A 22,027-nucleotide genomic window follows, 5' to 3' on the forward strand; every position below is an offset into this window, starting at 1 on the left:
TTAGAAGGTTTGCCACCAAAGGACTTCTTAAGTGACTGGCAGTAGCGCTATCGCTGAAAACGTTAAACACACCCTTCAACACAACGAGTCATTGGAACGTTCTTGGAACTTTCACTCCAAATAAAATTAAAAGTGTAAAAATCAGTCTTGTTATAAACGTGAAAAGTAGATTACCCAAAAACTTAAAAATAAACGTGAAAAGCAACATTAAAAATGTTGGACGTAAGACAAGACAAGACGTGTGATGCAGAAAGAGTAAGGGAAAACGTTAGAAAGTCTACGTAAGTGGTGGGGGTGCGTTCACTCGATCCCCACTGCTGCTAACATATTCCTATAAGAAGAGAAGTAAGAACCTCCAAAGTATCACTGCAATCCGGCCTGCTTCTATCCAACACTTTTATTTTCTTCATCTGCAGACTCTTTAATTAGCTCATTCATTAGATCAGCTATACCCATGGCTTCTTGTGGTGGTCCTCTACTCATGAAGAGTGTGCTCCCGGCCCTTGATTTTCCGGCTGATTCGTCTTCGATGCAGTTCTCTGTGGTTACTAATTTTCGTCGGCAACACAAGCACATGGTACGTTTTCCCTCTTAACTCTCATTTTCCCTTCTTTCCTTCCTCTTATTTCTATTTTAATTTGGGGAAGCCAAGCTTCTAAAACTGGTCTGGGTCAATCGGTTCAACCAGTGTGCCATTTGGCATAGGCTCATTCATGCAAGCTTAACCACTGCTTTAGTTCAAAAAATCAGTCTTGTCTCTGAGCTGACTGTGTATGTATTATTTCTGTATGGGGTCCAGTTTTGCAGGGTGATGGGTAGCAGCATGGACAATAATAATAATAATTCACAAAGTACTCAGGCTGTGAGGGCACTGACTTACACAGGACAGAAGCCTTCCACTCCAATCTTGGACACAACCAACTACCCAATTCACATGAAAAATCTATCTATCAAGGAACTTGAGATGTTAGCCGATGAGCTCCGGGAAGAGATTGTGTACACCGTGTCGAAAACCGGTGGGCATCTAAGCTCAAATCTTGGAGTGGTGGAACTCTCTGTTTCACTTCACCATGTATTCAATACCCCTGAAGATAAGATCATATGGGATGTTGGGCATCAGGTAATTTTCTTTGCTTTTTGGGATTTTTTGAATTACAATTAAGTTTTTGCTTTTTCTTGGAGTACTGAAATAATGAAATTAAATTTTGTTAATGGGGGGATGAACTGGGTTCTTGCAGGCATATCCACATAAAATATTGACTGGTCGGAGATCCAAAATGCATACGATCCGGCAGACTTGTGGACTTGCAGGCTTCCCTAAGAGGGATGAGAGTGTGTATGATGCTTTTGGAACTGGCCATAGTTCTACCAGTATCTCAGCTGCCTTAGGTAGGGAGCCCATAAACTGTTTGTTCTTAATTTTATATGAAAGGGCTATATATAGTTCTAAAATGTACATTTTGTTGTTCACTCTATGAAAGGAATGGCTGTTGCTAGAGACTTACAAGGCAAGAATAATCATGTAATTTCTGTAATCGGGGATGGAGCCATGACGGCAGGGCAAGCATTTGAAGCAATGAATAATGCTGGTTATCTTGATTCAAATCTCATCATCATCTTGAATGACAATAAGCAAGTTTCTCTTCCGACTGCCACTGTTGATGGCCCTGCTAATCCCGTTGGAGCCCTGAGCAAAGCCTTAGCAAAGCTCCACTCTAGCAGAAAGTTCCGGCAGCTTCGTGAAGTAGGAAAAGTGAGTCACTAATTCAAAATTTGTATTCCTTTCAAAGTTTAGGCCAATCTAAATTCTGACTAGAAGATGTTTCCATCAATCCCTGACAGAGTTTAACAAGACAAGTTGGAGGAGAACTGCCATTTGAAATTGCTGCGAAGATTGACTCATATTCCAGAGATATATTCGGCGGCTCTTGGGCTTCCTTGTTTGAAGATCTGGGACTGTATTATATTGGTCCTGTGGATGGCCACAATGTGAAAGACCTTGTTTCTATCTTAAAGAAGGTGAAAGCCATGCCAGCACCAGGTCCTGTGCTCATCCATATCATAACAGAGAAAGGGAAAGGCTATGCTCCAGCCGAGGTTGCAGCTGATAAGATGCATGGTATATGATATTTCATGGCTAGCTTTGTGTATACATCTCTATATTTAATTTCAATTAATGTTTCTTTTCTCTAAAACCCTCTGGTTTCACAGGTGTAGTGAAATTTGATCCAAAATCTGGGAAGCAATTGAAGCCCAAAGAAACATCTCTTTCATATACACAGTACTTCGCACAATCTCTAATTGCCGAAGCAGAGAAACATGACAAAATTGTAGCGATACATGCTGCAATGGGAGGTGGAACAGGGCTTAATCTATTTCAGAAGCGCTTCCCTGATCGTTGTTTCGATGTTGGAATAGCTGAGCAACATGCAGTAACATATGCTGCTGGTTTGGCTGCTGAGGGTCTCAAACCTTTTTGCGCAATTTACTCTTCTTTCCTACAAAGAGGTTATGACCAAGTAGTTCATGATGTCGATCTTCAGAAGCTTCCGGTTCGATTTGCAATAGACAGGGCTGGCCTTGTGGGTGCAGATGGTCCGACTCATTGTGGAGCCTTTGATACCACTTTCATGGCATGCTTACCCAACATGGTTGTAATGGCTCCTTCTGATGAAACAGAGCTAATGAACATGGTTGCCACGGCTTCAGCCATTGATGATAGGCCTAGTTGCTTCAGATACCCAAGAGGAAATGGCATCGGTACCATTCTTCCACCAAATAACAAAGGCACCCCTATAGAGGTACTTTAATATTTAATTAAATTTATTTGATTAGATATAAATCATTAGTCTCTCAAGCCTGGACTAACTCATGTATGAAACCAGGTTGGTAAGGGAAAGGTGTTGAAGGAAGGGAATAAGGTGGCAATTTTCGGTTATGGAACAATAGTGCAAAATTGTATGGCAGCAGCAGAACTTCTTCAAGTGTTTGGCATCTCAGTAACTGTTGCAGATGCAAGGTTCTGCAAACCTCTTGATGGAAATCTGATAAGAAGGCTTGCTCAGGAGCATGAAGTTCTAATTCTTGCCGAAGAAGGATCCGTAGGGGGTTTCTGTTCTCATGTCACTCATTTCATGATCATGAATGGACTTCTAGACGGAAATCTAAAGGTATTGGACATTCAAAAGCTACATCTAATTTCTTTCTTCACTACTTGACAAGTATAGGTGTTAATTTAAACACACTAGCTACTATTTCTCTGTATAAACATATTAATGATTCTTTATAATTAATCACTAAAGTTACTAAATTCTAGAACTTGTTTATTTCTTGTTGTGTAGATGAGGGTAATGACACTTCCAGATAGATATATCGAGCATGGATCTCAGGCAGACCAGATGGAACAGGCAGGTCTTACTTCGAAACATATTGCAGCCACTGTCTTGTCCTCTATAGGTGAAAATAAGGGCACCCTACAAATGCTCAACCTGTAATTCATTCAATTCATTAAGCCAAAGGGAGGGGGAAAATTGTATAGAGCTACAAACTTTGATTATTTGTATTTTTGTTATCCGATGCTTAATATGAATGGAAAACCGTTCATGTCAGTGAGCGATGTTAATTACACTGTTCTCTATTCTCATGATAGTGGATGGTTTTTTTTTCTTCCTAAAAGGTCTCATATATTAAAGGAAAAGAGAAAAGGATATACAAGCTTGGGAAACCCAGAAACAAAAACAAAACCAATTAGGCCAAACCTCTGCCTACGACAATGCCATCAGCAAAAGAGCACTCAATAGACAAACAAGAAACACAAGGGAACAAAAAAATTTAAAATAAACGAAATATTGGTCGCCCTTGCGCATCAACCCTGAGATTTTCTTCAACCGAAGTAGGCCAAATGAGATAGGAGTTGAGATTTCAAACTTTGTTGCCGACTTTGCAAGGAAATCAGCCACCGGATTTGCCTCTCTATAGCAATGCGTAATCTTCCACTCAATGCCGACAAGAAAACTTTGAAGAGCAGAGTACTGTTTCCAAATAAACCACTGTACCATCTTCTTGGACACCATGGCCACCACTGCAGCTGAGTCACGTTCGATCCAAACCTTTGTAAGATTTAATTCTTTAGCGTGCTCTAGACCTTGGATCAACGCTCTAAATTTGGCCACAAAATTAGTAGTGACACCAAGAAAAAGACTAAAAGAGGAGAGGATCATAGCATTGCTGTCTCTAAAGATCCTCCCAGCTCCCGCTTTCCTAGGATTGCCAAGAGAACAACCATCAATGTTAATTTTGACCCAACCCGGCTGGGGCGAACACCAATATACCTTCATCAGTGATTTTGGCCTATGCTGCTGCACAAGAATATTTAATTTTTTAGAACACATCAGATCAGCCACCGACGAAACACGTGTGAAGGCTGAGAGTTTTTCATTAATGAATTAATGTAAGAGGTTACACATATATAGGGCCAGATACAGGACACCTGTCACAACTAACTAAGAACTAACTCATACAAGCGGATTACATATGATAGGGACATGTAACAGAAATATATTCCCTAAGTAATCCTATGTGGAGCCTTCTCCTTTAGATGCCCCCACAAGCGCAGCGGGTCATACACAGCAAGCTTGTCACGGAGAATGGTGAAGCACGAGTGTGATAAACCCTTGGTCAGGGCATCGGCAACCTGGTCCACTGTCGAGAGATAACGTACAAGAAGGCGCTTGGAAGCTACCAACTCACGGACAAAATGGAAGTCAATCTCAAGATGCTTCGTACGTGAGTGGAACACTGGATTGGCCATAAGGTATGTGGCCCCTACATTATCACACCATAGAGTAGGAGCTGAAGGGAGAAACACTCCAAGCTCTCCAAGAAGAGAGCGTACCCAAACGAGTTCTGAGGCAGTGGCCGCTATAGCATGATACTCTGACTCAATAGAGGAGCGTGAAACTGTATGCTACTTACGGGAACACCAAGAAATCAAATGGGAGCCCAAGAAATACAGAACCCTGTAGTAGAGCGGCAGTCGTCCGGACAACAGGCCCAATCAGCATCAGAATAAGTAGATAGAGCCACTGTGGATGAGGCCGCAAAAAACAACCTGTGGGTAGGAGTACCACAAAGGTAGCGGAGGTTCTGCTTGACAACATACCAGTGGATATCCATAGGTGTGTGCATAAACTGAGCAACATGATTCACAGCAAACCCAATGTCAGGGCGTGTAACTGACAAGTACTGAAGAGCACCCACAGTGCGACGATATAAAGTACCATCAGATAACTGGGTCCCATCATGAAGTGAAAGGGGGGACCCAGAGGCTAAGAGCGTGCTAATGGGTTTAGCCGAAGACATGTTGGTGTGCTGTAGAAGGTCCTTGATATACTTGCGTTGTGTAAGGAGCAAACCGGTGGAATCGCGAGAAACCTCAACACCCAAAAAATAGTAAAGTGGGCCAAGATCCTTTAGTGCAAAGGCCCCTGACAGAGCCTTTATGAAGGCAGTAATAGCTGCAACATTGTTGCCTGTGACCAAAAGATCGTCGACGTATATCAAAAAATAGAGCACAACCCCATCGCGATGATAGATAAACAACGATGTGTCTGTACAAGACGCAACAAGCCCATGAGAGAGCACAAAGGTGCTCAGCTTGGTATACCAGGCCCGTGGAGCTTGTCGAAGGCCGTATAAAGATTTCTGCAGATGACATACATGATCAGGAAAGTTACTATCATCGAAGCCAGGGGGCTGTGTCATATAGACAAACTCAATGAGATCCCAATAAAGAAAGGCGTTGGAAACGTCCAACTGTCTAATAGGCTAACCACTCATTACAACAAGAGATAACACAACTTGAATGGTAGCCGGTTTGACCACCAGACTGTAAGTCTCTCCAAAGTCAAAGCCAGGCCGCTGATGAAACCCCTTTGCAACCAAGCGAGCCTTGTAATGCTCAATAGAACCATTTGGGTTCTTCTTGACCCTGAATACCCATTTGCAACCAATGATGTTTTGAGATGAAGAACGAGGAAAGAGGACCTAAGTGCCATTCTGGATTAAGGCATTGAATTCCTCTTGCATGGCCTTGCGCCAATGTGGGCAGCATGCTGCTTGGGTGTAACATGTGGGTAGCACCGGATCAAAATCAGATGCAGAGGAAACAACCAAAGTAAGCTTAGATCGTGGCTTAAGCGAGCCAGTCTTGGATCGTGTAATCATGGGATGGAGGGGAGCAACAGTAGCAAGGCCACTAGAGGTGCTGGGCCCCAACAGAGGCGCAGGCACCATATCACTAGGGCTAATGACCGAGTCAAGGCTTTGGGCTAGTGTAGGATCAGGCCCAACCGAAACCGCATCAAGACCAGCAGAGGGTCCAACACTAGGGTTGATAGAGGGCCCATGAGGACTAGGAAGCAGGCCGTGTTGGTGGCCAATGGGACAAGGAAACACTATGTGTGGTGGTAGATGGGAACCATAACGAAGTAGGGATGGTGGGCTGAGAACAGGTAAGAGACGCAAAAGGAAAAATGGTCTCAAAGAATTGCACATGGCGAGAGATAAAAACCCATTTAGAGGACGGGTCATAACAGCGATAACCCCTGTGAGCAGGAGAATAGCCAAGGAAAATACACGGGCGGGACTGAGGCTGAAGCTTAACGGCAGCGTATGGGCACAACCAAGGGTAGCACAAGCAGCCAAAGACCCTGAGGCTAGTATAGTCTGGAGCTATACCAAAGAGTCGTTTGTAAGGAGTCATATTGTTCAGAAGAAGGAGGGGATGCTTGTTGATAAGTGAAACTACCATTTGGAAAGCTATTGTCCAGAATAACTCAGGCATTCCAGCCTAAAAAAGTAAGGCACGTCCAGATTCAACTATATGTCTGTGTTTCCTCTCTGCTACCCCATTTTGCTCTTGGGTGTGGGGGCAGGAAAGCCTATGAGATATGCCATGAGTGGTGAGGAAGGGGGTCAACTTTTGAAACTCCCCCCCACCATCAGATTGCAGGGCCTTTATCTTGGTTTGGAAATAGGACTCTACAAGAGCCTTAAACTTGACAAACACAGCATATACATCAGATTTATTGCACAGTGGGTAAAGCCAGCAATACTTGCCATAGTCATCGATGAAGATGATGTAATACCGAAATGAGTCATAAGATGATAATGGTGCAAGTCCCCAGAGATCACTGTGGATGAGCTCCAAGGGACCAGCACTAATTGAATCAGAGCGCACAAATGGAAGCTTATGTGATTTAGAACAGTTGCAGGCATTATAAGTAGAAAAGGAATCAGTAAAAGAAATTCCAGAAGATAATAAAATGTGACGAACACGTCGCTCAGAGAGGTGACCGAGGCGTCTATGCTAGTCATCAAGAGTGAGAGATGAAACGGCATTAAACGAAGATGGAGCAGAAACACGGCCCAATGAAGAATCTGCAACGGAAGGACGCACCGGGGAGAGACGAAGGTATTAGAGGCCGTTGTCACTCAGGTCGTGGCAAAGGATCCTGTCCATCTAGCAGTCCTTAACAGTGACAAAGGAGTTAGTAAAAACAAAATACACAGAATTGTCAGTACAGAACCGAGAGATGGATAGAAGGTTGTAGTGAATCTGTGGAACACAAAGAACACCACTCAAACAAAAAATGTGAGAAGTTGAAGCAATAGACAAGGAACCAAAGTGAGAGATGAACAAACCTTACCAATTACCAACGATAACATTGTCAGAACCAGTGTATGAATCACATATTGCTAAATTTGAAAGCTCTGCAGTTATGTGATTGTTAGAACCACTGTCAAGGAGCCATAAGGAAGGAGACTGCAAGGAAGACAAAGCTGAGGAACAATATTTACCAAGGAATGCATGATTGAAGCGTTATGGGCATTGCGAAGCGAGATGACCCTCCAGGCGGCAGATTTGGCAAAGGCTCCAAGTCATATTCATGAAGGATGGAGAAGAATTGGCACTCTGGAAGGAGGCAGAGGAATCTGTGGTTTGAGGATAATAGCGCTATTGAGAACCCCGTCGAGATCGATTATTGGAATAGCCACTGCGATAGCCATTGGGCGCTTGATTGGACTTCTGCTGATCAGAACCAGGCGAGCGACTATCAGAGTATTATCGATGACTAGAAGAATAGTTCTAACCATCGCGACGAGCACTGTGATAGCGAGAGTTGCGCCAATCAGAATGAGAATGATCGGATTTGGAACGATCAGATCCCCTGACCACAGTATTGGCCGTGAGAATTGAGGCAGTTGCAGCAGCAGCAGTAGTGGAGAGATAGGATTCCTGACTTAAGAGAAGTCCCGAAAGATTTGAAAAGGAGATTGGATCAGTGCGAACACGGACAGAAGTGGCAAAATCTTTGTAATCATTGCTGAGTCCCCAGAGAACCGCAAGAACCAAATCCTCGTCAGATACAGGAATATTGGCCATCGCAAGAGCATCCGCAAGGGAGCGAGCCTCAAGGAGAAACTTAGAGATAGTGGAGGTGCCCCTCGTCATTTGAAATAAGCGATCTTTGAGATCCGTAATGCAAGAACAAGAAGAAGGGGCAAATACACTGGCCAAAGACTGCCAAGCATCGGTTAAGGTTCTGGAACTGATAACATGAGGGAGAGTTTCCTCCGAAAGTGAAGAAATGAGCCAACTGAGAATCAGTTGATCCTGCTGATCCCATAGATTAGTCGCTAGACCTACAACTTTAGACCCAGAAGACGATTCTGGAGAAGACGATGGTCTAGGAAATGATCCACCAACATATCCGAGGAGATTATGACCACGAAGCAGAGGAAGAAACTATGCCTTCCATAGCAGGTAATTAGTCGCCGTGAGTTTCAATGGCAGAGACGGAGAGACATTCAACACCACAGGTTGAGACATCACAAGATCTGCAGTAAGAAGTGCCAAGAATTGTAACAAAAAACTGGCGAAATCAAACCAGGAACTGCCAAGAAATGGCGAGATCAAACCAGGAGCTGTCAAGAAACGGCGAAATCAAATTAGGAACTGCCAAGAACTGAGAAAAAAAGAAGAACAAAAGGAGAACAAGAAGGCAAGAAAGCAAGAAAATGAAGCTCGTTAAAGGTTTTGGAAATGACAGATTGTCAGAACAAAAAGGAAACCAGGAATGAAAAAGTGACAAATGACTTTGATACCATGTGAAGGCTGAGAGTTTTTCATTAATGAATTAATGTAAGAGGTTACATATATATAGGGCCAGATACAGGGCACCTGTCACAACTAACTAAGAACTAACTCATACAAGTGGATTACATATGATAGGGATATGTAACAGAAATATATTCCCTAAGTAATCCTATGTGGAGCCTTCTCCCTTACAACACGCCCTTTAAAGTTGGTTATTTGTGTTTTTTTTTTTTAATTAAATTAATTAAAAAAAATCTATATGGAGCTACAAATTTTGGTTATTTGTCTTTTTGTTATCCGATGCTTAATATTAATGGCAAGCAGGTAATTCATGTCTATGAGCGATGTTACTCGCACTGTTCTTAATTCTCATGATAGTGGATGGTTTACCGCCATGTTAACGCACAATAGGAGAATGTTTGTGATCTTATATATATTGCTAAAAGATCAAATACATGAGAGGAGTCCTAGTCAACAGAATTTACATAGAATCATGGTAAGGGAATGAGACGTTGAGTTACATAAAATCATGATAATAGAAGGAGACTCAAGAGGTTGATGTTCATATCACATGTGACTTGATAAGGAGGAGAGACGACATTGAGTATCCCACTTTGAGTGGGTTACTTAATAGCATCTAATACATCCCCTCAAGTAGAAGGACGGTGGCAGCAGACCTTCAATTTGCCCCTCATGAACTGAAACCGTGCAGTAGGTAAGGCTTTTGTCAGCACATCGGCAAGCTGATCATTGGTAGAAATAAATTATGCTCATAGTTGCTTCTTGGACACCCTGTCACGGACAAAATGAAATCTATCTCTACGTGCTTGGTACGAGCATTGAACACTGGATTAGTGGAGAGATAGGTGGCCCCAATGTTATCACACAATAATATAGGAGGCATACGTAATGGGAAACCAAGCTCTTGAAAGATAGATGCAAGCCAAATAATTTTCGTTACAGCATTAGCTAAGGCCTTGTATTTAGACTTGATAGATGATCATGCCACTGTCTTTGCTTATTGTATGTCCAAGAAGATTGCACAAGCCCTAATTGACTTGCCATCAACGCTATCTCTAGCCCAATCGACACCAAAAAAAGCTTGGAGCATAAGATTGGTAGGACATTGAATAAGTAAACCAAATGAAGAAATTTGCTTGAGATACCGGAGAATATGCTTTGTCACACCCCGCTCCTTATAACCTAAGAGATGTGACTAGGATGCTTACCATCATCCTTCTCAGCATGCCAGGATCTCTGAAACAGCATCTTAACGTCACAATACATACTCAAACAATAATAATTAGAGCAACGAAATATAATATTTAAACAATTCAGGTAATAAAGAATCTAAAATGATAGTTATTACATAATTGTGTTTTGTTCTTTTTCTCCAATACATACCAAAACATATCAAATATATCTGTAACGCCCCCATAACCACCCTAGCGGTTTAGGGACATTGACGGTCCACAAGATCATTTATGTCAAGGAGATATGAACCGGAGTAGAACCAAAACACAAACATAAGTCTAAAATGTACAGATTAAGACTTCAACTAAAGTAGGGTAGTCAAACTAAGCTATTACAACTTTTAAATTAAACTTAAAATTCTTAAATAAAGGTTACAATCTCCAAAATTAAATTAAACTCAAATAAACTATGAGTTCTAAAATTTAAAGGAAGTGTAAAGTTTCTAATAGTAGTTGTCCTTTTCTAATCCAATCGATTCGTCCCCTTGGACCTCCTCCTCTAGTACATCCTTACATCTAGGTTCGCATTCATAAAGTTGTTCATCTGAAAAATGGTGAGGGTAAGCTTTGGAAAAAGCTTAGCAAATAAATCCACAACAACTATACAGGTGTGAAAACATGCACAAGTAATACAAAATATAAAGACATACAATAATATGTATATATAGATCCGAAAAAAAATACAAAACAAAATGATCATAACCATATTTGCTTATCACCACTACTGTAATGAAAAGTATATATGAAAACAATCAACAAAAGATATATCAAAAGAACGTAAAATAACAAACACATCACTCCCTAATGGACTAGTGTGAACTAGTTACCATACAATGGTCAAGGCCCTCATGATAACGGCGTATGCACTCCAGCTATGATCAACTACAACACCACTGTCCCCTCTCAACATCAAGAAACTAATGGAGCAACTAGTGACCAAACTTGCCCCAGACTAAGTCAAAGCCCCCGAAGGTTTTACCAGCAATGCCCTCCTGGAGAGTTTTTGATCATCTCCCTCTTTCTAGTAGTCTATATAGCTCCAACAAGGGTAACCCCGTAGCTCAAAAATTCGCTAACTTATCCTTACCCCAACATATTCACCAATGTCGGTAAGGTAAACAACAAAATAACAATCAATGGTTTGCTTATAATTTAAAGCTATACATCTAAGTTCGGAACTTAAGGTCATGACTCCCCAATTCCACCCTAATACATACTATTGAAAAAAATAAAAATAAAGTTTGAAAACAGTAATTTTCATCAATATATCAATGTATAAAGTGAAGAAAAATAATAGGGAAGATTGGGCAAAATCTTCACAATCACTTATCCAACAATAACATCAATAAAAATTAAAAGGTAAACCCTAAACAAAATCAGATTTTTATGCATCATCCAAAAACATCATGCATTAGGTTATAATCATGAAGAATCATTCATAGACCTTCATCATACTATCAACAAATAAACATTGGATTCATTAGTCTATAAACATGACATTATTAAAAATTTTGCATATACATATGTGAATTAAATCATAAGAAAATCACCATTCCTTGTAAGCAATCATGTGTGAATAATTTAATTGAGTAAATGCATGAATGAAATATGTTTTTGGCATGATAAATCTCAATCTAAAGCTAAATTCCAGATTTAAAACAATGTTTTGAAACAAATTTTATTTGTAAGGAAAATATCAAGTATAATGATTGAAGATCTACTCACCTTGTGTGAAGCAACTAGGGTTTCTATAGGTGACCTCAAATCAATGCTTCAATGATGCTAATCTACTTCTTCCTAGTTTAGAATCACTTTAATGGAGTCCCATGAGTAAGGTAATGATGAAATCAACTTCAAGGTATTGCTTAAACTTGGATTTGGGAAACACAGATTTTTGATAAAATGACCTACCTTTAGTTTATCAGCGATATCTCTCTACTCAGATCTCCGTTTGGGCTGATTGAAGTTGGGTTGCGAAGATAAGAGATGAGGATACATTTTATTGTGAAATAAGATTTTCTCAATTCGACTCTAAAAAGGGTCTAAATTGGACATCAAGTGACTGATTGTGCACAGTCCGAATCTCCTTCTCCTCTGTCCTCCTTCTTCTTCTTCTTCTCTTCCTCTCTATAGTCCACGAATTTTCCTCTCTCTCCTCTCTCTCTCTCTCTCTCAAATTTATGATAAAGGGAATGGGGTTTGGGATTTGGTTATTGGAATTTAATCCTAACAAAAGATAAGGAGATGAGAAGAATTCTATTTAGTCTCTAACTAGATCTCTTTATTTTTCCTCCAATGAAAATATTTTAAGAGGAATCTTGACTTAAAATTGTTAAATTAAAATTTTAGATTAGGTAGTTTAATTTTAGCTAAATTCCTTTCTTGTTGGGATTTTATTTTAGGGTTAATTTAACGGACACCCCCTCTAAGTATGCAAAATGTCACAGACACCCCAAACTTGAACAAAATGTCACAGACATTCCCTATTTTTTTATTTTATATCGACTTACCTAGTCCACTCTGTCAGGTCTAAACAGTTAAGTCCCTGATAACTTTTTTATAATGGCAAAATTAACCTTCCAACAGGGTGAACTCCCCATAATACCCTTAAGGGTAAAACCCCAAATACAAACACCTTTCTCTCTCTCTTCATCGTTTTCACTGGCTGAAGCCTGAAGGGGTAAGAAACAAGAACAGGGAACTTCTCCGCCTGCAATCGAAATTTCTTTCTTGCTGCAAAAGCTGAGTTCTGAATGTAACCCATGAAGATTCCTTTCTCCCATTAATAAGCTAATTTCTTCGAAATCAAAATTTAGTTATGAAATTCTGAGTAGAGATGACTTGAGTCATCCATTGCTTACACAAAGCAACCAGCACTCTATCCTCATTCCTCCTAATCTCCACAGTTGACAATGAAAGCTTTCCTCTGTGTGCTACCACCGTACCTTCAATCTCCACCTCTTCCTACAATTTACATGAACAATCCTTAAAACAAAACTGTAGCTGACAACATTTTCAAGCTGAGTTCTAATGAACCTCAGTTTGATTCCCACACAAATTAACCTGGATCTTAACCGTAGAGAAGTAGGAAATATCGAAATCGAGGGACAATTTGATGTCTCCTTTATAAGTTGATATAACTACACCTCCAACAACATCGATAACAGTTGCTATTGCACCCACATGATAGTTCCCACTTCGATCCTGTAAAGTATGAAAAAAACCCTTTTAACAATATGGTACTGTTTTGAATCTTGGGAAAATAAGATAAGGAGATTACAGAAGGGTGAATGGAAAATAACAAAAAGAGCTCTACAGATGGTAGAAGGGAAGAAATGAAGGAGAGGATAGGAGAGAAAATAGGAAATTACAGATAAGTGAGGATGAAGTTTGAGGTTGTAGAGGATCCAACCCCTCCGGGAGTGTAGGACTTTGATGTTACAAAGAGAAAGGTATTCAATCTCATGACTAGTGCTGCCCTTTTGTCCAAGCTCGTCTAGCCATTTCTTTGCTTTCTCTAGGAGAATCTCTTCCTCATTTACCTTCTTCTTCTTCACGACTTCATAGGCATGTGTTTTCAGTTGAATTGTTTGTAAAGAACTCAGCTTTTGCAATTTCTTCTTTAGATCTCCAATAACACCCATCAACATCGCCCTCCACTGCCTCCTCTGTTCCACAAGTTGCAACCTATTGCCGCCTTTGTTTTCTTTGCAGGCATAACCCAACCTTGCAAAACTTGTTCTGTCCATACCTTCTACTAGTCGGAGCTTGTAAACCTCATGAACATGAAAGATTGAACAAACCAAGAAAGCCATGGGTTTCGACGGTGGAAGAGGATCGGCGGCGGCAGTGGTGGCGATGATGGTGGTGCTGGCGGAAGAAGAAGAAGAAATGGAGAGAGGAAGAAGAGGAAAGGGGGTTTTGGGGATGAAGATATCTAAAGGGGTAAAATAGACATTTTAACTTTGGGTGCTAACTGTGCTTAACATCAGGGGGAAGGTTGATATTTTGACAAGGTTTGATGTCCATGATATATTGCATACTTACAGGGGGTGTCCGTGCAATTAACCCTTTATTTTATGAATACTTCCCTAACTAAATTCTTACAAAATTTAAAGACCTCCCATGCTAGAACGGTGGAAGACCCTTTTTAAGCCCTATAAAGTTATAAAAAAATAAAATATTTAATTGCACCTCTAAAGAGTAAAACCTTAGACCTCTAACAAATTGAATTAAATGTCTAAGCACTAGGCTAGGTTACTAATTATGAATTATTTTCCAAATCAAATTATATATATTATAAATAAAATCCTAATTCTACACTTAGGCAAGGAAAAATTCAAATTAAGGGTGTTACATTAGGGCACACTACTTACCATCATGTGTACACCCCCAGTAAGTCCAAAATCATACACTTCAACTTGCGCCAATCCTGTATTAGGTAAAAAGACCAAATTATCCCTAGTCCAAAATCTAGGTATTACAATATCATTTGTACAATATCCAATATCATCAAAATAATCAGAAGAGAATGGGGACGCCAAGTCCTCAATCATTGCACATTGTAGGCACAGTTGTCGCAGGCACAACCCAAATCATGCTCTATAGCATTTGGGTTCCACTAGTCCATCTCACCAACATCACCATAGGATGAGGCATCTGGACTTGTCAACACAACATCGTCTGCATCAACAATTAAAAGGAGCACGCATGTGGTGTGAGCTTTAGTAAACTTAATGAGGGATGTGGGCATGCAATCATGCACAAACAATATATGATGTGGTGCATGAGTTCATTTTATTATAATAACTTAACAACATAAGTACGTCTCAGGTAAGATTCTACTGCAACACCATTAGAATATATCTCTGGTCCCCGAATGCGTCATGGGTCACCCAACGATACAGCCCTATTTGCGAAAGGGAGCCTGTCGATCCCCGAATGTGTCCTGGTTATCCTAATAAACCCTGATTAGACCCTGTCAGTCCCTGAATTACCATTGGTCACCCGACTCGGTCCACCTCCAGCAAAATCACATCGTACCACGAAAGTGGTGTTTGGGAAAATTATCATCAGACATACCATGAAAGGCCATCCAACACGAAACCCCCTGTTGGCTAGGGGTTGTAGCAACCGAGTTAGTTATCCTAACCATGTATCATTCTACATCCATAGTATGAGTTACATGTATAAATATATGCTTGAGGTCAGTTATCACAATACTAGAATCCACCTCGGCCACACCGTCCTCCCGTTTCCTCCAGCATAAACATACACAAACAAAAAGTATGGCGAATACGGTACCGGAATCATACCTCGGCCACATCGCAACCCATTTCCAAGCCTAATGCAGCACATGTTTCTATTACAATAGCTATACTTGTAAATACAGTTAGTATAATAGATACAATACCAAAAACATACATCGGCCACACCACAACCCATTTCCAAGTCTATGTCTAATTTATAGGATGCAAAATGATCACATAATTAGTAGGCGATCACAGGTTCCAGAATCCACCTCGGCCACACCGGATCCCATTTCCCAAACACAGTTCACATCCAATATTCAAAGCAGTTAAAGCATACATAATGAAGTTATGAAATTAAAACATAAGCATAATGAATTGAATAACATAATGCATGTAATGTTTGCATCATACAAGTTTTATAATGTATAAACACTCTTAAAATAAGTGAAACTACACCTACTCACCTTGTCTCAAAGACTTGGGGAATTCAAATCCCAAGTTGATTGCCCAAGTAAATCCTCGATATGCCTCACCAATACTCTTATCTCTAACCAAATTATGGTTAAAAGATATTAAATTAAACATTGAGCAAATGTCCGAAAGATTCCCAGAAGGGCAGAGCATAAATCAACTCTAAGAACCCATCGGTAGAAGTCACCGATTGATTAGTTGATTAATTGGTGGATCAGTAATGATCAGCCGGTGCCTTAGTCAGTAGCTTCATTTCCAAATTTGTTCACTGATAGAACCCCACCGATTGATCATGATTGGCTGGTGGATCCTTAATTGATCAGCCGGTGACCAAGTCATAAGCTTCATTTCCCAGAAGTGTTCACTGAAAAAACCCCACAGGTTGATCCAAAGCTGCCGGTGGTGATCGATCGATGGATGGTTTGAGAACTGGGTTTCAGCTTAGGTTCCATCCGATACCATATCGGGGTCATTTCTGTTCTATAGAGATTGTAGGGGATCACTCCACCTACTCTTTGAGCTTGACGGCATCGGGTTTCACCCAGTGAAACCAAAGATACGATCGAATCTCTGATCGAAACCCTAAAGTTAGGGTTTGGGATATTTTCACCCAAACCTCATAGAAACTGATTTAGAATGGGATTGGGAGTGTGCAAGAGGGTACAATACCTCACACAACCACACTCCAGCTAGCCTCAATGCAAAACACTTGAAACCCAGTGAAAAATCCTAAATCTAGGCTTAGAACACAGAAATGGAGAGGAGAAGGTGAAGGGCCAAAGGACTACATGGTTTGGGTGTTGACAACAGCTTGTTGCAGGTCCAAGCTCCCACTTCTTCTTCTTCTTCCTTTTCCCTTTCTTTCTTTTCTTTCTCTCCTTCCCACGGTTTTAGTTGAGATGGTTATGAGCTTTTAAATCTCATAGCCCTATTTATACCTTTAGGCCACTAAGGCCTATTTGCCAGCGCACCTAAATCAGCCAAATAGATTAATTTTTCATTTGGACCTCACGGGCCCACCAACTTGCCTTCATATTGGATATGAAGGTAAAGGCGGGTTTCACAATGAGTTTAGACACATGGGAGAGAGTTTAATACGAAACACCGGGGTCTCACAAGCAGCAGTACAATTTTTGGATAATAAGACCCACAAGTTGATCCAATCGGCAGATAAAGATCTGCTTGTGATGACTGGCCGGTTGATCAATTCTAGTCCTGTTCAGGCTAGGATTTCAATAGTGTTTTCCCCCCACTCTAAAGGGTATTTAGGGGAGTTTGTGCATAGTATATTGTCAATACTCTACCATGCCTTCAAAGGTTTAAATGGTGATAATGGTTACCTATGACTAGACATCCAGAAGTGGATTCTGATATCTCTTTCTACTTCCTTCGCACTATTCACACAGACTTGGAGGATAGTCCACCCATCTACCACAGTCCAAATACCTTCCATGTATATAAACATCTGGATACTCGGCTGTCGTAGCCCATAAGTAGTTGCTAGAGTAGTACCTACGCATTAAGTTTAAATTAGGATTGATTTGGGCATGGGTGTAATGCGCTTTGTGAGCGCCCAATGCTCCTAAGTTGGAGCATGCGTGAACTGACAAACCCAATTAACAATGAACGACACATTGGGGCAAGTGGACCAGAAACTGAGTGAGCATGTGAAACCATGCCCGAGGTGCTTGTTTAAGCCCATATAAAGACCTGTGTAACCAACACTCATGATGAGGCCGATTGGAGTCAATAAACCATGGAGTCTGAGTTATATAATCCTCCTCATTGAGAATACCATGGAGGAAGATGTTGTTGACATCCAGTTACCGAATTTGCCACCCTTGAGTAAGCGCCAAAGAGAACCGTGCAGATAGTGGTTGGTTTAACAACAGGGCTGAATGTGTCAGTATAGTCCACCCCATATTGCTAATGGAAGCCCTTGGTGACCAAATACGCTTTATATCGCTCCAGTGAACCATTTGCTTTCTGCTTAATGCGATACACCCACTTGCACCCAACCAGATTTTATCCAGGATAAGGTAGAATCAGCGACCAAGTGCCATTACGAACCAGGATGCTAAATTCCTCAGTTATGGCGGTACATCATTCAGGAGCCTTATTTGCCTAGTAGAAGTAGGTGTATTCAAGGGGAAGGATAGGAACGATCGTGGAAACTAGGACAGAACTAGTTTAGAGCAAGGGTGATATTGCATTGGATGTGTGCGATTAGGTTTGGGAGGGGATATGGGAGCTGGTATATGGGAGGAGGTGGGGGCCATGGTTAGGGGTTAGTTGGTAATAGTATATAAGTAAGAGAGAGGGCATGTGTGCAAGGGAGGCAAAGAGGAAGAAGATACAGGGGGAGAAGGTAGTGTTTGGTGATCAGATGGAGAGGAAGATGGAGAAGTAGTGATGGGGTCTTGACTTGGAGGAGATAATGGAAAAAGTGAGGGGGAGGTGGGGACTGGCAATGGTAAGGGAGCAATATCTTGTGTCCGTGGGAGGGGTAGGATTTGGATAGGGGCAGTAGCCAATGAAGATGAGGACGAGGAAGGAAATGATGGTGGTAGACCGTGTATGGAAGTGGATTTAAAGGGAAACATAGTTTTGTCGAACCGGACATAATGAGCGATGTAGTAGCGATTAGAGGGGAGACAAAGGCACCTGTAGCCATGATGTGAGAGGCTACAACCCAAGAAGAACCATGGTGTGGACTTGTAGTCCATTTTATGATGGTTGTATGGGCGAAGAAAAGGAAAGTAGAGGCAGCCAAAAATACAAAGGAATGCATAGTCAGGTGCCTTGTTGAAAAATTAATTGAAAGGGGGAAGGTCATGAGAGACTTAGAAAGGCATGCGATTGATAAGGTACACAACATTCGAAAGCAAAGTGCTAGTATTGCTGGGTGATATGAGAGAGACCGGTTGCAACAATGTGGTGACGTTGCCGTTCAATGGAGCCTTGCTGCTCATGTGTATGGGGACATGATAAACGATGAGCGATACCCAATTGAGCAAAAAATAAGTGAAGGGAATGGTATTTTTCATCCTAATATGTTTGAATTGTCTTTTAAGAGCGGGAAATATGGCATTCAACGAAGGTCTTAAATTGAAGAAAAATAGAGAAGACATATGATTTATGCACAATAGGATAGTGTAGGTACTGTGACCTCCGAATGCGGGTTGGCTCTGCCTTGCGGGCGGGGATCCGAGACTTTCCTATGGCCCCTCTGGCGATGAGGTCTTATGTCTTGGTTGATTTAGATAATATATATAATCATGGGGATTGGGATCATGCATAATAAATAAATGGAGTCCCACCTAGGATTAGGGCCTAGGACCCAATGGGTGTAGCCCTATTTGAATGAATAGAAAGGGCAACATGATTCCATCTGGTCTAGAGAGAGAACCAGTAGCTGAAATAGGAAAACCTAAACCCCCTACACTATAGTATTTACCGCTTTTTCTTTCATAACTTTGTGGGACATCTTCCCTTTCCTATGAAATTCATTTTAATAGAATGACAACACTAACATGGAACTTCCTAAGAATTTAAAGCATCTTAAAACACTTAAAATGATAAAAAAAAAAAAAAAAAAAAAAAAAAAAGGCTTAGGGTTTACCTTTTGAAGCTTCAAAATCCTAACTGGAAAGATTTGCTTTTGTTCTTGTTACTCTTCGATCCAAAAGCCTTACTGACGATTTGGTAGCCAAATATTCAAGTTCTTTGACTAAATCCTCTCTCTCTCTCTCTCTCTCTCTTTCAAGTGTTAAAACACTTAGAAATGAGCTGAATAAGCTCTTCTAAAGACCTATTTTTGTGCAACTGGTTAGACCGATTGAATAACCGACTCTCTATAGTGCGAACCGGTCGCATCCTGGATGGAGAATCTCCAGCTGGATGTTAGAGCTGGCTGGACCAGTTAGTCACAGTGGCTGGTTACTTGGAATTCCTTTGGTCAACCTTCGCTCGTTGTTTATGTTGTATCTCAGTCGATACATATCCAAATGACCTATTCATTTTGCTCTTCAAAACTTACTCGATTACCTACATTTTTTTTTTATTTTTTATTTTTTTTACTTTTCCAAATTCTAACTTGATGGTCCTCTAAAATCCATGTGAAGTCAGAACTTCACCTTAAATTGTACAACTAATGTTCTTTTGTCTTTACTGTGGAATACTCGTAGGGTCCACACCATTTTTAAGGCTATTTAACACATTTAATGCTATAAATCATGTAAATCATATTTACCTATAATGTAAATAATTGTCTATTGGGCTAGCTTGAACCGGATTCCGTCAAAACAGACCTGCATTGTACCTATCTGTCATAAACCTCAATAATTAATACTTTTAAATAAATTCTTTTTTCTGGGATGGGGTATTACATCCTCCCCCCCCCTCCTTAAATAAATTTCATCCCTGAAACTAAAATCTCTAATCACTTACAAAATCCTCAATCCTATCTCAAATCTTTACCGTCTCTGATACTCATATCAAACTCTTGCTTAATTCTAAGCCTTATGTTGGAAAAACTACTCTCGTACCTCAAATCTCTTACTTACCTTAGCTTTGAACCTTATCTTTAAATTTGCTTTGTCTTTATCCAATCCTCAATCTTGAAATAATCGTTCATTTTCTCATGAACCTCTTTTATACCTTATCTCAAAACATCTCTGATTTCTCAGATTTCTTTCTTATCCTAACTTTAAACTTCTCGTCTCAAAATTTGCTTTAATCACTTTCTATCTCTGTTCTAATAGTCAAGTGACCTAGGTTTAATTCTCTACTTCTGCTGAAATATCTCATATTAACTCTCAAGTCCTTTTAAGGTACTTTCTCTATTTTTGCTGATACTACAAAAACCCTTTTTCTTATAATTTCTCTAACCCTCAATCTTGAGGTTTCTATGTCCTCTAGCATTTTGGCTGGGTTTTGGCTTTTTCTATTTCTATTTTGTTTCATTCCATACCTATCTCTGTTGTTTATGTTTTGTCTTAAACCTAGACTGATTTAGTTCTAGATTTTCCATATCTTCTGTGTTATACTCGTGCCCAAAACTCGACTTAAAAGCACTTAATGCATAGGTACTATACTGGCAATTGTTCTAGCTATCAATAGGTACAAACAATGATAGGTGAACCTCTTAAAAATTTATCTTAAAAGTGTGATAGCAAGTAATCCAACCCCCTTTGTTATAAGACTTTACGTGTACTATGTGGCACCTCTATTCCTATGTGCGAATGCTTGTTGTTAAATCTTCGCATATAAATGGGAGCTTCGACCAAACCTGACCTATTGGCCAATCAACTGGGTAGGACCCACATTAGCCAGTGGGCCTTGTTGTCCTGTTTTGGACTGCCCATGGATCGATTTTGGCCTAGGGTTCCACTTGGAACCTAAGGTATGAGCTTAGCTATATAATAAGCTTCACTAATGGGTTCTATCTCCTACCTACAACCCTTGAAAGGCCTCATTTGCAACCTTGTTGCTGTCCTATAACTCCCTCAACCTTAAACCCTAGATTGGGATCATAGGAGTTAGATTCCTTGTGAACCCTTGAACCAATGAATGGTTGGGGGAATTATTACCCTAATGAACTTTAAGAACCATCCCTACAAGCCCTTGAAGCAATTAACGGCCTTAGGAATCAATTTGGAGGAGTTTTGGGCTAAAAACTCGTGTTCTGCTGCAAACGGACTCACCATCGTGCCTCTGTTCGTAGATCCTTTCCTTACTTTTAGAGCATTATAACCCAATGAATACATGGAAGGATTAAACATGTTGCCTCCGTCTGTTAATCTGTTCCCTTCGGGATATTTGGTTACTGAGACCGGACTCACAAACGGACTCACTCAAACTGAATCCGTTTGTAAATCCATTCGTACTGA

The 22,027-nt window shown here is 40.6% G+C and overlaps 1 protein-coding gene across 1 annotated transcript; it reads left to right on the top strand.

Moving 5' to 3' along the window:
* Window positions 1–424: 424 nt before the first annotated feature.
* On the top strand, window positions 425–12,408 carry LOC122657738 (probable 1-deoxy-D-xylulose-5-phosphate synthase 2, chloroplastic). Its single transcript, XM_043852531.1, has 10 exons — window positions 425–577; window positions 800–1,120; window positions 1,239–1,389; window positions 1,482–1,753; window positions 1,843–2,119; window positions 2,212–2,801; window positions 2,886–3,170; window positions 3,342–3,499; window positions 6,328–6,332; window positions 12,398–12,408. Exons 1-8 carry the CDS (start codon window positions 455–457, stop codon window positions 3,492–3,494), a joined length of 2,172 nt encoding a protein of 723 aa, XP_043708466.1. The 5' UTR covers window positions 425–454; the 3' UTR covers window positions 3,495–3,499; window positions 6,328–6,332; window positions 12,398–12,408.
* Window positions 12,409–22,027: the final 9,619 nt, after the last annotated feature.

This window comes from Telopea speciosissima, chromosome 4, assembly GCF_018873765.1.
Source record: "Telopea speciosissima isolate NSW1024214 ecotype Mountain lineage chromosome 4, Tspe_v1, whole genome shotgun sequence".
Lineage (NCBI taxonomy): Eukaryota > Viridiplantae > Streptophyta > Magnoliopsida > Proteales > Proteaceae > Telopea > Telopea speciosissima.